This window comes from Eublepharis macularius, chromosome 17, assembly GCF_028583425.1.
Source record: "Eublepharis macularius isolate TG4126 chromosome 17, MPM_Emac_v1.0, whole genome shotgun sequence".
NCBI classification, from domain to species: domain Eukaryota; kingdom Metazoa; phylum Chordata; class Lepidosauria; order Squamata; family Eublepharidae; genus Eublepharis; species Eublepharis macularius.
In genome coordinates this window covers 29,673,394-29,689,324 of record NC_072806.1, presented here as the reverse complement: position 1 = coordinate 29,689,324, position 15,931 = coordinate 29,673,394, and the positions used below count along the sequence as shown (strand labels likewise).

Genomic DNA, 15,931 nt, shown 5'->3' with positions numbered 1-15,931 from the left:
AGAAAGTGCCATAGACCCCAGTGACCTAAACAGGTATCACCCAGTGGCCCACATTCTTTTGAGGGTGGCTAGGTGCTTGAGAAGGTGTGGCTATGCAGCTTTAGGTGGTCTTGGAGACAGGTTGTCTAGATCCCTTTGTGATTCAGACCTGGAACAGAAATGGCCTTGGTCATCCTGACTGATAATCTTTTATGAGAGAGTGACGGGGGAATATGTCCCTGTTGATTCTCTTGGATCTCTTATTGACTTCCACCACCATCAGCATCAACCATAGCATCTTGGAGACATTGGCTAAGTTCGGATTAGGGGGCATCATGCTTCAGTGGTTCCACTCTTACTTGCCTGGCCAGTTCCAGAAGGTGGACCTGGGGGACTGCCGCTCTACTCCAGAGCATTTATGCTATGGAGTCCCACAGGACTTAATTTTGTCCCCTGTGTTGTTTAACATGTACATGAAACCGCTGGGAAAGATTGTCCAAGATTTGGAGAAACGTGCTGCCAATATTTGAGTAACATCCATCTTTATTTCTCCTTAACAGCTGAGTTGAATTGCTCTGTGGAAGTTCTGAACAGGTTCCTGGAGAACATAATGGAATGGATGAGGGCCAATAAACTGAAGCTTCATCCAGATGAGCCTGAGGTACTTGCTTTTCAGCTGAGGTACTTGCTTGTCATTTTGTATGTTTGAGGACTGAGTCAACCAGAGAGCGTCCTAGAGAGTGGATTACTCCCCCTGAAGTTTGGGGATTCATAGCTTGGCAGTGCTGTTGTATCCTGGCCAAGGGCTGGAGGCACAGGTCTCCTTTGTGGAACGCAGTGCCTTTTATCAGCTTTGGCTACTATGCCAGCAAAGGCCTTTTTTTTAAAAAAGGATGATCTGACTGCAGTGATCACGTCCAGGTTAGATTATCGTAGTGTGCTGTATGTGGGGCAGCCTTTGAAAAGTGTCCAGAAAGTAAAGTTGGTGCAAAGTGCGGCAGCGAGGCTACTATAGGGGGTGGGCTACAGTGAACATATCACCTCTGTGCTGAAAGATCTGCACTGGCTATCCATCTGTTTCTCAGCACTGTTCAAAGTGCGGGTTCTTGCCTATAAGGCCCTAAAGGCTTGGAGCCAGGGTCCTTGAAGGACCATCTCCTCCCACACTGTCCAGCCCACCAGTTAAGATCCTTCTCCCAGTCCCATATATGCTGCCCAGAACTTCTTGGAGGTTGAGAAAGATAATAACTGAATCCAATAAAAAATAATTTGTGATGTACCTGGGAGCAAACATATAGGATCAGAAGCAAGCAGTTCACATGCAATTAGCCTCTTGTTACTCATTGTCTCAGCTCCAGCCATAAATAGGGGAAAGGAATGTTTTCAGGAGAATGAGGAGCACTCACTGTTTACCCAGCAAGTCCTTGGAATAGAGGAGGCCTTGAACTTGATCCATCTGACTCACCTGATGCTGCCCTATAGTAAAGTCATATAACTTTGAGCACCTATAAAAGTCAGGGAGGCCACGGTCTGCTTTTCCTCCCAAGACTGCAGCCACAGGGCTTCATCTTGATGTAAGTGTCAGTCTTTGGTAGCCTGAGAGAGGAGGAAGCTGATGGGCTCAAAAATATCACTTTCTAAAGGCCTTGTGGCATAGCTTTCACTCAGGAGTAATTGCCTGTAGATCACTCTCAGGATGAAAGCCTGAAGAACAGGCCTGAGAAGTCTTTATCCAGCTTGTTTGCCTGCTCCTATGGCACATTCTGCAGCCTACGGCTTAATCAGTGGCTGCATGGATGATAGTGACTGTAGGTTAAATTCAGATGGCTTTGCAAGGAATTTACAGTAAGCATGCTGTGATACTCTCTTACCTACTGCCTCTTACAGATCTTGACTGAAGCGCTTCTCAGATGGTCCCAAGGGTGATTCCAGGATTTCTTTGTGGGACATCCCTGCTCACAATACTGCTTTTGTCGTACAGCAGTGCAGGTGGGTGATGAGCCAGAAATTCAGAGCTGCATCTGAGTATCTGAATCAAGAGCTGCCGAGTGTTAGGGTGGCATAGTGGCGGTAAATCTCTGCTGCTCATTCTTTCATCATAAACAGTAAATTGCTGGGGTTTGGTACAGGAAGAGCTGTGAAGGGACAGAGATGCCCCTTTTTATTTTTAAAAAATGTAGTTAAACTTTGTCTCTAAAGTCCAACTCTTCTCATGTCTAATATTTGCAATAAAATGATCCTTTCCCCAGGTGTAGAGCTGTCCATTAATGCTAATACCACTGACTACAGGCTGCCAACAAGGCCAGGTGTAAATGAGTCCCTCTGGTGCAATGTACGGAATCACAGCCAGGAAGAGGAGCTGCTCTGGTTTCGACAAGATGGGATGGTTGACCTGAAAGATGGGAACAGATTAAATACCAGCAACATCTGCATCTCTCCTGTCACTATGGATGACAATGGGGTTTCTTTTACCTGCCAGTTGGCCCGAGATGGATCCATCCAGATCTCTGTGGTACTGGATGTCATGTGTGAGTGATCATGGGAAAGGCTGGGTTAGCATTACGTGGCTGTGGACTGGGTCTGCTTAAAAACAAATGAGGGAGTTTGTTTCTACAACCTGTAGAAAGCATTCTTTTATTTTTGTATGCCATCCTGAAGTTCTAGTCAGGAGGAGGGATAAAGCTAAAACAATTCTGTTTCTACTAGTTAAAGGGTAGACAAAAATGTGCCAGGTGCCGCAGCTTTCTCCCACCCACTCCCTGTGCTCCCAGTTACTGGCAATAGTGCCCAGTGTCCTCTGTGGAGACCAATATTCCTCAATCATACCAGCATACTTTCAAAGCTAGTTTGCAGCTTTGGGGGCTATAAGCTGGCTTTACAAATTTTAAATTAAAGATGAAGTGAAATTAAAACTGCCCAGTACTAATTTATTGCATGTTCCAGACCATATACTTTGGCCTTCAGTGACTCATAGCAGTGACTTTTCTACTGCTACAGACAGACTAACACAGCTACCCATCTTGATCAGTCTTCATAGTTAATAGCCACCGAGACTTCTTTCTGAGATCACTTTCTCCAAAATTTATTCGTCTCAGAATATTGGTGAAAAACAAGCTGAGCAAACCCACGATTATGTTTCCACCTAGAGATATGAAGGACCAGGAAAATTAAAGAATTCCCACCTTCAAGGATTTCTTTTTGATTTTTCTGTAGGAATCGTTGGAAGTTTTGGAGAGTGCTGAAAAAAATCCCATGAATTTTTTTCTCCTTTAGAATGAGTAAAATGCTTTTAGAACAATGTCTTAATCACTCAGAATGTGTACTATGAAGTTTTTTTTGATGATCTATGGTGTTACAGAATGCTAATTCTTGTGTATATTGTAGTCATACAATATTTTCAAGGATATTTTTATTATATAACTTTTCAAATTTTGTCCACAATTAGTATGCTATAATGGGTATGATGATAATAATTGAGAAGTTCAGTAGGAGGAGTTATAATCCTTGAAGAATTAAAAATTTTAACTTGATGCCCAAATATGCTGCTAGACCTACTGGAACATTTTGTCAAAATAATACTTTTTTTGTTTCCTAGAATGTTTTCCCCTTATTTTCCCCTATTTTTTCTCATTTCTCAGATGACAAAAATTAAGATACACGGCTGAGGTAGCATAAGGTACAAAAGTGTGCAGCATTCTCTCCCTAGTCTTTGGTATACTTGAAGTTGTACTTCTAGAAAACTTAGGCTGCAGTCCCCAGCAGGTCTACTCAGAATTAGAGGGAAAACATCCAGATTTTTGCCAATCCGGCTAAATCCAGCTTTCTCGAATCAAATAAGAGATTCTGGGATCTGATCCAGGAATTCAGATCCAGACCCTCGGCTAAATCTGGGAAACATTGCTTCAGCCTCTGGCAGGCTCCTTTCTGGGCTTCTCCTGTTTTTTTGCAAGAGGGGAAGGAGTGGAAGGAGGCAGAGGCAGGAGGGAGGCTTCTGTGAGAGACACAGGTTCAGTTGGGCTAAGTTGCAACAGTGTCCCTTGTCTGTTCGAGTGGAATTTTCGGTTTTGACATGATTATCCGGTTTGATGTTGATCCCCTTGATTCACTTTGGTTCTGTTGGGCTGCCTCTTGCATTTGGGCATGTGCCTTTGGCCACTGACATCTTTTCCCCTGTGTATTTCTGCCTGAGGGCCTGCTTGGAAACGTTTGCCCCACAGGAAGCAATGGAGTAGTGGCTAGGCAGCTTTTCCATTGCCCACTTGGGTTTGGATGGGGGGCTTTTTTGGGATAAGGTTACATTTGGGAGTGTGCCTTTGGCTGCTAGCAGTCTTGCTCCTGTGTGTTTCTGACTGAGACCCTGCTTGGAAAGATTTCTCCCATAACAAACAATGGAGAGCAGCTGGGGGCATCTTCTTCAGGGGCCCGTAGAATTGGAGCCGGGGTCCAATCTTGCTGAAATGTGGGTATTTTTTAGAGGATAGTAAGGAGTAGGTTCCCGGAAAATTTGGTGGAATTTGCTTGAAAAATTCTACCCCAGCCCCCCAGATAGCCCCCAGATAGTTTTCCCCATAGAGAATCATGGCTGAATTATTCTAGGATTTTCTGATATGTCTTAAAAGGATTAGAGAACTTTTACCAGTTTTCAGGAATCCTGGATTTGTTTTTGAGATCCCTGAAACCTGGATTTGGATTTTTCTGGAATTTGGGTGGGGTGGGGTGTACACCCCTATTCAGAATCTTACTTAGGTCTATTTGATGGGGGTTACTCCAGAAAATATTCTTAGGATTACACTGTAAAGCATTTCTCTGTCTGTCTGTCTAGGACTGCTCATACAGCTGTCGCCTTAATAAGGCATTTATCTGTTTAAATTTAATTCATTTGTCAAATAGTGCATTTTATATGCTAATGGAGTTATAAATAGTACAGGTTATGTCAATATAGCAGCAAAATTAGATAAGAAAGAAGTATTGCTCATATTCCAACTCCCCCCCCCCCCGCCCCCGGCCCACATTTCAATGTTTCCATTAAAAAACCCTGGGGAAGCCCCCCTCTCAGGCTTCAAAATTTACAGAATTGTTTTACACTTCTAGTCATATCCGTGACCAAACCTGGAAAGCTCAGGCTAGCCTGATCTCGTCATCTCTTGGAAGCTAAGCAGGGTAAGCCCTGGTTAGCACTTGGATGGGGGGCCACCAAGGAAGTCCAGGGTCACACTGCAGAGGCAGACAATGGCAAACCATCCCTGGACATCTCTTGCCTTGAAAACCCTATAGGGTCTCCCTAAGCTGGCTGTGACTTGATGGGCAAAAAAAATCCACACCCTAAAGAAGTTTCAAGCAGTAATTGGAAAACACATGCACTAAGGCAGCCATGAGGTTCCAGAGTTTCAGAGATTAAATGTTATGAGCGTAGGTATTCCTTCATTTGTAGAATCGATCAAGGAAGCCCTTTCTACAGGATTCTGAAGCCAGAACAAGGACACCAGCGGCATTGGACCTCAGTATAGACAGCTGTTGCCATGTTAGCCCCATTCCACAAAATAAGTGGAATGCTGTTTTCCAATTATAGAGCTGCATAGAGGTGCACTTGCTAAAGATTTCTGTGTAACTCCAAATCCTTCATGAAAAAAAAAAACCTCTCGTTCAGTTAAATATTGTTTCTTTTTTCCCAGGTAAAAAGTAAGAAAATACAGAATCTGAAAAACTTCCCTTTTTAAATCTATGATTTTTCCTTCTGAAGTATAATGAAATTTAAAAACTGAAAGCCAATTTTAATAGTCCTGACTTGAACTTTTATCACTACTTTGTGTTTTGTCATTTGGGACTAGAAAGGGGGGATTTTTCATGCTATTTTGTGGTCTCTCTAAGTCATGTTGTGGGGGAGAAGGCAAGAGGATATGATGAAAGACATGATAATGACCTGATTCTTTTCTGGTACTTAATAGTTCCACCTATCATAAGTGGAGAAGATCCTCCCTCAGTACTAGAGCGGAATAGGGTGACACTCGACTGCCACGTGAAGGCCAACCCTCCTGCTCAGATGGTTTGGTATAAAGACAACAGCACCCTCGTCCTGGAGGCATCCCGCTTATGGATTTCCCAGACCAGTGAGCTCTTTCAGCTGGTGATCGAGAGAGCCCAGGACTCTGACAGCGGGGTGTATACTTGCGAGGCCAACTCTGCCCTTGGAACAGCGAGGCAAGATTTCCTCTTGACCATCGAAGGTAAGCCTGCCGTTGATATGCCCTGTGACCAGTATGAAATAACCTGCTGGCAATTTGCTGAGGTCGGAAGCCTGACCAGCTGGCATCACCTTGCCTACGCTTGCCATTCTGCCCTGGCAGCAGGTGGAGATTGTCTTCTGCAGGTTCGTCTGCAAAAATCAGAGCATTAGCTCCCCACACACGGTCTGGGGAGCCTGGCTTGGGTTTCAGATCTAAAAGGCAAAACTGCGCCCTTTAAATTTTTGGAATTCTTAAATCACTGAGAACTGGCAATTGAACAGGCATCAAGGCCGTGGTGACCATAAGTGAGCCGTTTGTAGAGCATCGTGGGCTGGATTGCATGACTGGCAGCTTGATGGCCCCTCCTTTTGACAGACTGGATGGCTTTCGAATGAGCCCTGATTCTAGAATCCTAGGAAGAGCTAAGAACAGCTGCGTTTGTGTAGGGCCTCCGAGTGTACAAAGTGCTTCTGAATGCACAACACACGAAGCTGCCTTATACAAACCATTAGTTCATCCAAGTCAGTATTGTCTACTCAGACTGGCAGCAGCTCTCCAGCATCTCAGGTGATGGTCTTTCACATCACCTACTACCTGATTTTTAACTGGAGAGGCTGAGGATTGCAGGTGGGGAGCTGAAGTTTGCCTATGGCCACCACGTGAGTTCATAGCAGAGAGCAACTCCTCATGTCATCATCTGAGAAAAAGGAGTGACTTGCAAGAACATACCTGGGACTTCAGATGATTAAGATAGGGACCAGTCTTTAACATTGTAGCATGTGCCTAAATGTCTGCAGGATCAGAACCTCCAGTGTTGGTGTGCCGGCTTATATACCCGTGTCTTCACTAAATTTCCGGTATCCCAGAAGAAAGATTTACCTTTATTCTTGGATAGCTTTCAGCAGTTATTAAGACCTGTCAAACAGAGACTGCTCTTTGAACAAGTTCTGCTTATCAGTACATTATTTATAGGGTCCTTCTTGGTTTACTTTTTCTCATCAAGACACACAGAAGCTTTCTAGAGTTTATTTATTTCCTTTTTACTGAAATTACACTCTAGTCTTTTAAAGGAGCAAGATATCAAAACATATATGATCATTAATATAAATCCTACAAAAATAGAACACAGAAAAGCAATAAGAATCAGGTTTGCTAACATTTCCTAATTAACTCTAAAACATTCAAAGTTTCTATGAAATGCATTAAAATTCTCATAGCAATGGTAAAATTCTCACCAAGATTCTCATGAGATTTCTTCCAGTCAGAACTCTGACTTAATATCTGAATTTGCATGTTTTATAGGTTATCTTATGCAAATATCTTAGATCGTTTTCATGTGATAGCCTAGATAAACTATGATTGGTTTGACGCTTAACTAAATATTTGTATTTTCTATTGTATAACCTTCTAATTAGCCAAAAAGTGACATTATATCCAACTTGCAAAACAAAATTATAAATCCGTGAGAAATGACAGAAAGAATTAAGTTGATAGATCACCATTGGTCCATTCTGCGATTGGAGAATAGTAATCTAGATAGAGCCCACTATTTTTAATTGGCTGTCAAAGATCCAAGCAACACCTGTTTTAGTTATATAACATTCTGTAAAAAACTCAAAGACAGTTCATGCAAAGTGCAGAAGTTCACTTAGAATACATGTGTATTGCTTAGTATTGCTTAGTGCAGTGTGCTTGAATCTATATTACTGCAACATTGGGTTTGAAAGGGTTAGCCAAAGGTCTCCACTACAGTCTAGTCCTATTTATGATCCCCGGTCAGTATAAATCAGCTGCCACTGCCTTTGACAACTACCCACTGAGTGGACACAAAAACACAATTTCGTAAAACTGATCCTGCATGTCCAGTATTCAGCTGGGGTGGTGTCCCTTTTTCTTTCTCTCCCAATAGCCGGAAAACTTGCTTTTCCAATGGAAGCTGTCATTGCTGCAGCGGTGGTGGTTTTTCTCACTATCCTCTTTGCTATTGTGGCTCGACGAGAAGCAATACATAAGGTAAGAAGAGCCTAGCATGAGAAGGCTTTCTTTTATGTATCAGGTAATGACACAAGAAAAGCCTGAGCCCCAGATAAGGGCTCTAGCAAAGTGAAGTGCTGTGCCGAAGATAGAGGGGCGGGATGGGAATGGCGCCCTGGGATATATACGTTTTTAAATTGGTAGCTGCCCTATAAATCTAGAGAGGAATTAGCTCTGGCAGTGATCTTGTCCACCAAAAGCAGGTTGCACCCTCATGCACGTCTTCCTGAGTGCATTTCCGTGTTGGTGAAAAGTCTTGGGGAAATGCAGGGCTGCATGCATGGTGGAGCTACACAGAGAAAGTGGGAGGAAAAAATGCCTCTGGTTGTTTCTTGGGCGCCAAGTTGCTTGCTTGAGGGAGCAAGGTAAAAAACTAAAAAGGTGACCATCCTAAATAAATTAAAAGTAAAATGATAAAAAAATTGCAAATCTTCATTTATATCATTCCTGGATGGCGCTTGGGGAGTTGGACTACCACCTGTTGTGGTCCTTGCTACATCTTGCAAGGTAATCAGGTGTCAAGCAACCATATTACTAAGCTCCACCTGTATGTTATAAGCCCTGACCTGGATAGCCCAGGCTAGCCTGATCTTGTCAGATCTCAGAAGCTAAGCAGGGTCGGCCTTGGTTAGTAATTGGATGAGAGGCCACCAAGGAAGACCAGGCTGCAGAGGCAGGCAATGACAAACCACTTCTGTTAGTCTCTTGGCCTTGAAAACCCCAGCAGGGGTCACCATAAGTCGGCTACAACTTATGGTTGTAGCACTTCCCACCATTACCATATGTTATCCTTCTGTTTATTGAGTAACAGCATGAAGACTTGGCATCACATGTGTGATCCTGTGCCTCCTAGATGTACACTGGCTCTTTTCTGTTTGTTACCACAGCATGCATGGCAAGCAGCTTTAGCCTTGCCCCACTCTTCTCAGGTCTGTAATCTGTTCCATTGAGCCACTGATGGCTCTGTTGTGAAACTGACAGTAAGGTGATTTGTACAATGGAGACAATAACAGCAAGGAAGGGAGGAACCCCCAAAGCAGCTTATCCCTGCCAGCTGTGTTCGCAAAGAGCTCATTTGTGTCTAGGAGCACAAAACCCCCATCACACACGTGATAAAAAGTCCTCCTATTGTTGTCCCACAAACACAAGACTTTAGTAAGGACAAATATCTATTACGATATTGGCCAGCAGAAGGCAGCCTTCCGCTGCCACTCCAGCCTTGGTGCCATCCTTCAGCTTAGAGAGCCAAATTAAAATAGACCTCAGCTATAGTGGTTTTCTGACAAAGAAAGGCATTATAGTCCCATCAATTTCCTAGTCTGATTGGCCTTCCTATCTGAATAATATCTATGTAACATTTTAAATAAGATAACAGATGCTGTCATTGTGCCTGGATTTCTGCTGCAAAGGAGTATGTGGAACAGCACGGGGTCAAAGGAGAAGGAAAGAACTTTCATCCACTCCATGCCAGAGGGACCAGAAACTGGGTATTGGGTAGGATCAAAACATGGCAACTTCTTAGCAAAACCCCAAACCAGCCATCTGATCCAAAATGCGTAACTTGGAAGAAGTCCTGTTAAAATCAGTGGAGCTGACTGCTGCCTAATATTTTCTGACGAAGTTGTAACACTTGGTTGTCTTTGTGTTTTCAGTGCTTAAGGAAAGCAAGCAAATGGCCAGGCAACAGAGCGCAGTAAGTATTTGTGTGGTTTGAAAGCCTGACAGTAATAAAAATCATCTTGTAGGCAGTTCTTGGGCATGTTTGCTCCAGGCACAGTCAGCAGTGAAATATTCAGTAATCTCCTCTTTTGTTAATTAACTGACATGGAGTGCAGTCCAATGGGACACTTTCCCCAGGCGAGCCCCAGTGAAAGAAGCAGGGACTTGTGCACAGCTACTCTTCATTTCAATAGGGTGTGCACAAGAGAGGTTACAGCAGCACTGGAACCTCCGCCACACTTAAATGGCTCTCAGAATATATTGCCACACTTTGCCTAAGAGTAGTGTTGCCTCTGTTTCCTCTGTGTTTGAGAGGACCTGCCCAGAATGGCTAATTCTTGTTCTTCCCATTTTCATAGAATCATAGAATTATAGAGTTGGAAGGGGCCATACAGACCATCTAGTCCAACCCCCTGCCCAGTGCAGGATCAGCCTAAAGCATCTCTGACAAGTATTCATCCAGCCTCTTCTTGAAAACTGCCAGTGAGGGGGAGCTCACCACCTCCCTAGGCAGCTGATTCCACTTTTGAACTACTCTAACCGTGAAAAAGTTTTTCCTAATATCCAGCCGGTACCTTTGTGCATGTAGTTTTAGCCCATTGCTTCACGTCCTACCCTCTGCTGCCAACTGGAACAGCTCTTTGCCCTCCTCCAAATGACAGCCTTTCAAATATTTAAAGAGAGCAATCATGTCCCCCCTCAACCTCCTCTTCTCCAAACTAAACATTCCCAAGGCCCTCAGCCTTTCCTCGTAGGGCTCAGTCTCCAGACCCCTGATCATTCTTGTCGCTCTCCTCTGCACCCTCTCGATTTTGTCCATATCCTTTTTGAAGTGAGGCCTCCAGAACTGCACACAATACTCCAGGTGTGGCCTGACCTAGGCAGTATAGAGAGGGGCTATGACCTCCTGCGATTTCGACACTATGGCCCCTTTGATACAACCCAGGATTGAATTAGCCTTTTTTGCCACCGCATCTCACTGACTGCTCATATTCAGTTTACAGTCCATTCTTACCCCAAGATCCCTTTCACATATACTACTGCCCAGAAGTGTATCCCCCATCCAGTATTTGTGCTTCTCATTTTTGTGGCCCAGATGTAATACTGTGCACTTGTCTTTGTTGAATTGCATCCTATTCACAGCTGCCCACTTCTCCAGAGTATTCAGGTCTTGTTGAATTTTAATTCTATCTTCTTGGGTGTTTGCTACCACTCCCAATTTGGTATCATCAGCAAATTTAATGAGCAGCCATTCCACTCCTTCATCCAGATCATTGATAAAAATATTGAAAAGTACCGGGCCCAAAACCAAGCCCTGCGGCACCCCACTGGACACCTCCCTCCAATCTGATGAAACGCCGTTGACCACCACTCTTTGAGTGCGGTCCTCCAACCAGTTCCCTATCCACCGAACTGTCCTATAGTCTACTCCACAGTATTCCACAGTCTTTGCCCATCAGAATGTCATGGGGAACCTTATCAAAAGCTTTACTGAAATCCAGATAAATCACGTCAACAGAGTTCCCCCGATCCAGTAAGCTGGCCACTCGATCAAAGAAGGAAACCAGGTTGGTCTGGCAAGATCTGTTAGGAACAAAACCATGCTGACTTCCACGGATCACTGAGTGGTCCTAGTGGTCCTAGTGGTTCAAGCAGCCTAGAACAGCAAGGCCGTTTGAACCCATTTTTGCTCCCCAAGAGTTAACTCAGTTTAGTAGCAGCTGTCCCATTGTTAGGGAAGGTCTCCTTGTGAGTTGGGGGAATTAGCGTGCAAGGAGAGCGGGGTGGGTAACTTAAGAATCTCCACCAATGTATACGGGGATTGTCATAGCTAGAGAACTCTTTCAATGACCAGAAGCAGGGCTCATTTCGAAGGGGAACGCGCTGGAACGCAGTTCCGGCAGTTCCCCAAAGAGGTCACATGTCAGGTGGCCCTGCCCACCTGACTCAGCCATTTTGGGCTCGTTTTAGCCTGAATTGGGGCCAAAATGGCCCAGATTGGGCCTCTGACAGGTCTTGAACAGAGTTCAAGCATGGATGCTGGATCCAAGAGCAGAGGGACAGTCCAATTATACTGTGGATCCTACCCAGGGGCAAGATTGCATCTTCTGCTCCAAAAACAAAGACTTAATGGTTGTTCCCAGGGTGGGACAAAGGATTGAGAAGTTGTCTCCGGGGTGAGAAAAGAGCTGGCAAACTGTCTCTGGGGTGTGACAATGAACTAGGAGGATTTGATTAGGTCTTCCTGGGCAGAACTAAAGTTATCAATAATGATTGATGATCCACGAGGTGGATGGATAAGACAATCAGCTTCCTGAATCACCTAAGTATAGGAAAGTGGTTAAGGGGAGATCAATAGGGTGTGTTGCGTTGATTCGTTCAGGAACTCCAGGAAGGCCCTGTTGTATCAGGATCCTTAGCTCATCTCCAGGGCGTGGGAGGGGGTGAGCTGGCCTCACCTGTAATTCCCCACATTTGCACAGTGCATCTCCCAGCTGGGATCTGGCTTCCATGTTTCTGCCTGTTTGGGCAGTAGTTCTAGTGCTTGAAGCACATTCAGAGAAGGGGCTTTATGGCATAACCGTAATCATAAACCTTCTAATCTTGTCGGTTGCAAGTCTGAGCGCTAACACCATCTTTGTTCCCCCCTTATCACAGATGATGAGATTCGTTGCTTTCAAAACCCTTGTGAAGCAGTAGAGCAGGGTCTGGCCTGTCCTGGCAATTGGGACCATTCACATGTTACTTTTGAAGACACACATGTTTGCAGCTGTCTTGCAAGATGCAAGTAGAGCTTGAAAAAGCTACAGGGGAGCAAGATTGCCACTGACCACCACACTTCTATGTTGCTGCTGCTCTGCTTGTTACCCCTGTTGGTTTTCTCTTGGCAAAGTGCTCCTGAGCTTAGCTGAGGACAGTGCTTATTTATTTCATTTAACAAAATGTACATCCCACCTTTCTGCCCTCATAAGGGCCACCGAGGCAGCTAACAAATTAAAACATACATAATAAAATCACATTTTAAAACCATTAAAACCTACCAAAACAACAAACAGCAACACATCATTAAAACCAGAGTGAAAAGCGTACAAAGACACAAAAACAGTGAAACATTCATATCAGTATAATAAGGAAACCTCTTTTTTCAGCCAAGATTCACTTCCAAAGCAAACATGTCAACTGTTTGCAAGTGTGTCTCCCTTAAAGTGTATTTATTTTTCATCTTTCTTTTCCTCCAGGTGAAGGGATTCCCATCTTGGCGCAACATCAGAAGCTCCTTCTATTGCTGTCACAGACTGCAAACCCTTCCTTGCACAGCCTTGGTTAAAATGCTTCCGTGATTTATTTATTCTTATTTAAAATGCTGCTTACTTTCCACTTGTACATGTTTGGCTTATAACTCATTCTCCTTGAAAATGGGGAAGTTCCTACTAGCCAGACTTCAAGTGTTCTTTCAAGGTAAAAGATTAACTTCAGGCTTGTTGCTCTACCACCAAAGGTAGCCAACATGTCTGCATGAAAAAGAATGGAAGGTGTGTCCTTTCCCCCCGCCTGTCTTCAGACATATGCAATCTCTAATCTCCAAAGCTTTAATAAGTTAAATATTGAAAAGAGCATCATAATAGGACTTGTTAATTACTTGCTGGGTATCATATATTACAAGCCATTAATTCGTTTCGTTCTCTACCCTCTCAGAAAGTTCACAAGCACTGCTATGTCAGCTTTAAATGCTGGCGTGGTAGCACTTTTTCAGGCTGCCTTTTTCCCCTTCAGTTCTTTGTTTTATTTCGTATGTGCTCATCAGCTTGTTTTCTGGTATCTTGGTCCAGTGACCTACAGGCAGGTGAACTGCTCTTGCACGCGCGCGTGCGCACACACATCCCAGCAGCCCTAGAAAACATCTCTCTTGTTGTGGGTCATCCTGTTCTTTTGTGCTATGAGTGGAGCAGCCATAATAAGCTGAGCAGCATGTGCCAGCTGGAGGAGGTTAAGGCTCATGTGGTTAAGGCAGGCTTGAGTGCCCCAACCTGCTTTTCTAGGTGTTGCTGTTATGAGGGACTTAGGATCACATAAGACAGCAGCATGGCATAGGCGACCAGGAGACCTGGATTAAAATTTCCACTCAGTGGCAAAGCTCATTTAGTCTCTCAATCTGACCTGCCTCAAAGGCTGGGAAAGCAAGCAAAGGAAGGAAAGCAGGGAGAGCTGTATATACCCTATGAAGCTCTTTGGATGTAAAATGCAATACAAAAATAAAGTTGAAAACTGAGATTCAAGGCCATGTCAGGAGTAAAAATTTAGCATGAGGGGCCTGTTAACCAAACCAGCAAGTATTTGTCTTTGACCCCATGGACCACAGGGCGGGAAGCAGCAGAGCATCTCTGCTCTAAGTAGTTCATTCACTCATGGCCAGCATAATGCAGCATGTGAAATAGGAGGGTCAAGCTAACTTTACAAAAGTGTTACAAAATGACATATATTTATTATAGAGTGTACACATGAACATCAGTTAAAAATTTTAAAAAGCAAAAAGTCTGGAGATCAGACTGTATAACAAATACATACACTATTAAAATATTTCATACACAATGATGGATTCCCAATGACCAACAAGATGGACCAAATGTGTTTCAGCCCCTATGCAAAAACACACATCCAGGAATATAATATACCAATAATAATTATGAAAATAAAGAGCCAAGTGTTGCTGTCTACAACTTAAATCATGTGTGGTTACTTCAGGTTTATACATAAAACCATGGATAGACTCTCACAGTAACTTCACCCGCACATCAGAATGTTCTGCTCAATGTTATTCTGGTGTAAAATATCCACTGTCACTAGATGTGTGAAGACTCCATCAAAAGTTGCAATCAATATAATACAGCGCCATGCATACTTAGTCTGTCGGAAAGGACAGTGTACCCAACATCCCCAGAATGCAGCATTTAAGCTCTAAAATAGCAACATCTTGCGTGCAAGGTGGAAACAGAAATGGGAATACCAATTGACACTAGTTACAAAGACTGAGAAATGGGCACAAAGCTGGAAGGCACAGGAGTCAAGGCAGCAGAAAAACATTGCAGCCCTGTCTTGGAGCCTCCATTCTTTTGAGGGTTGCTGGCTTGCTGCTACCCATCTGCACCCAGCCACAACAGCAGTCGCAGCTACAGGGTGAATAAACTCTGGAGGTAGTGAGTGGCTATTTCCCAGCACTTTTGTAGGAGGGGCTCTTCTGTGCCAGAGTTGACAGGGACTGTCCCAATTGGTTGTTCCCGGCCCTAGAGAAGGTTTATTGAAATGCCTTAAGTTCCAATCAGCACAGTAAATGTTTCCCAAAAAGCTCAGCTTGTCAAGCCTGTGTTTTTGCTAGACCAACCGGTTGGTCAGCTCTCTGCCTCTTTGTTTTCATGCATTCCCCTCCCCCCTTTTAAAAACATTGTTTGTGCGCCATGTACAATCTTCTCTCCCTTCCTCACAGAGCAATAAACAGATTTCAGCAAGGAGAATTAATCTTAAATTAATCACAATGGAAGGAAGTAGGGATCCCTGTAGGGTTGGTATTGGGACAATCGCTATTTAGGTTACATATAAATGATCTGGAGAATGGGCTGAGCAATGGGAGAACCAAGTCTGTGGATGGTAATAAGTTTCCTGAAACCTCTGGAACAGGTTGAGGTGTCATCTGTGTGCTAATGTGACCTGCTTCCTCGAGCAAATGTCTGGGCTTGGTGATACAGTGAATGATGAATAAGCTTCCATCAGTGCATAGAATGATTAATTTATTAAAACTTTTTTATTCCATTCACGGTGATGCAAGGTGGCTTACACCACCAGCTACAGATAGCAGACAAAACCATGAAACCCACTGTAAAAACTGTGCACAGACCGTAACACCTGCAAAAGGCCCTGTCGCTCCTCCAGCATAGCTTGCCACCAGAATCTTAATTTACAACAAAGGCCTTTCTGCATAA

The 15,931-nt window shown here is 43.9% G+C and overlaps 1 protein-coding gene across 3 annotated transcripts; it reads left to right on the top strand.

Annotated features, from left to right (window-relative positions):
- The first annotated feature begins 552 nt into the window (after positions 1–552).
- Positions 553–13,334, top strand: TMIGD1 (transmembrane and immunoglobulin domain containing 1). 3 transcript variants are annotated; one of them, XM_055001467.1, is made up of 7 exons: positions 553–640; positions 1,867–1,968; positions 2,229–2,507; positions 5,925–6,203; positions 8,113–8,216; positions 9,890–9,930; positions 13,196–13,334. In XM_055001467.1, the coding sequence occupies exons 2-7, from the start codon at positions 1,890–1,892 to the stop codon at positions 13,197–13,199; spliced, it is 786 nt and encodes a 261-aa protein (XP_054857442.1). In that variant the 5' UTR covers positions 553–640; positions 1,867–1,889; the 3' UTR covers positions 13,200–13,334. The 3 variants fall into 3 exon arrangements, with proteins under 3 accessions (XP_054857442.1, XP_054857443.1, XP_054857444.1); XM_055001468.1 differs by lacking the exon at positions 553–640 and adding an exon at positions 1,514–1,553; XM_055001469.1 differs by lacking the exon at positions 553–640 and adding an exon at positions 1,769–1,787.
- Positions 13,335–15,931: the final 2,597 nt, after the last annotated feature.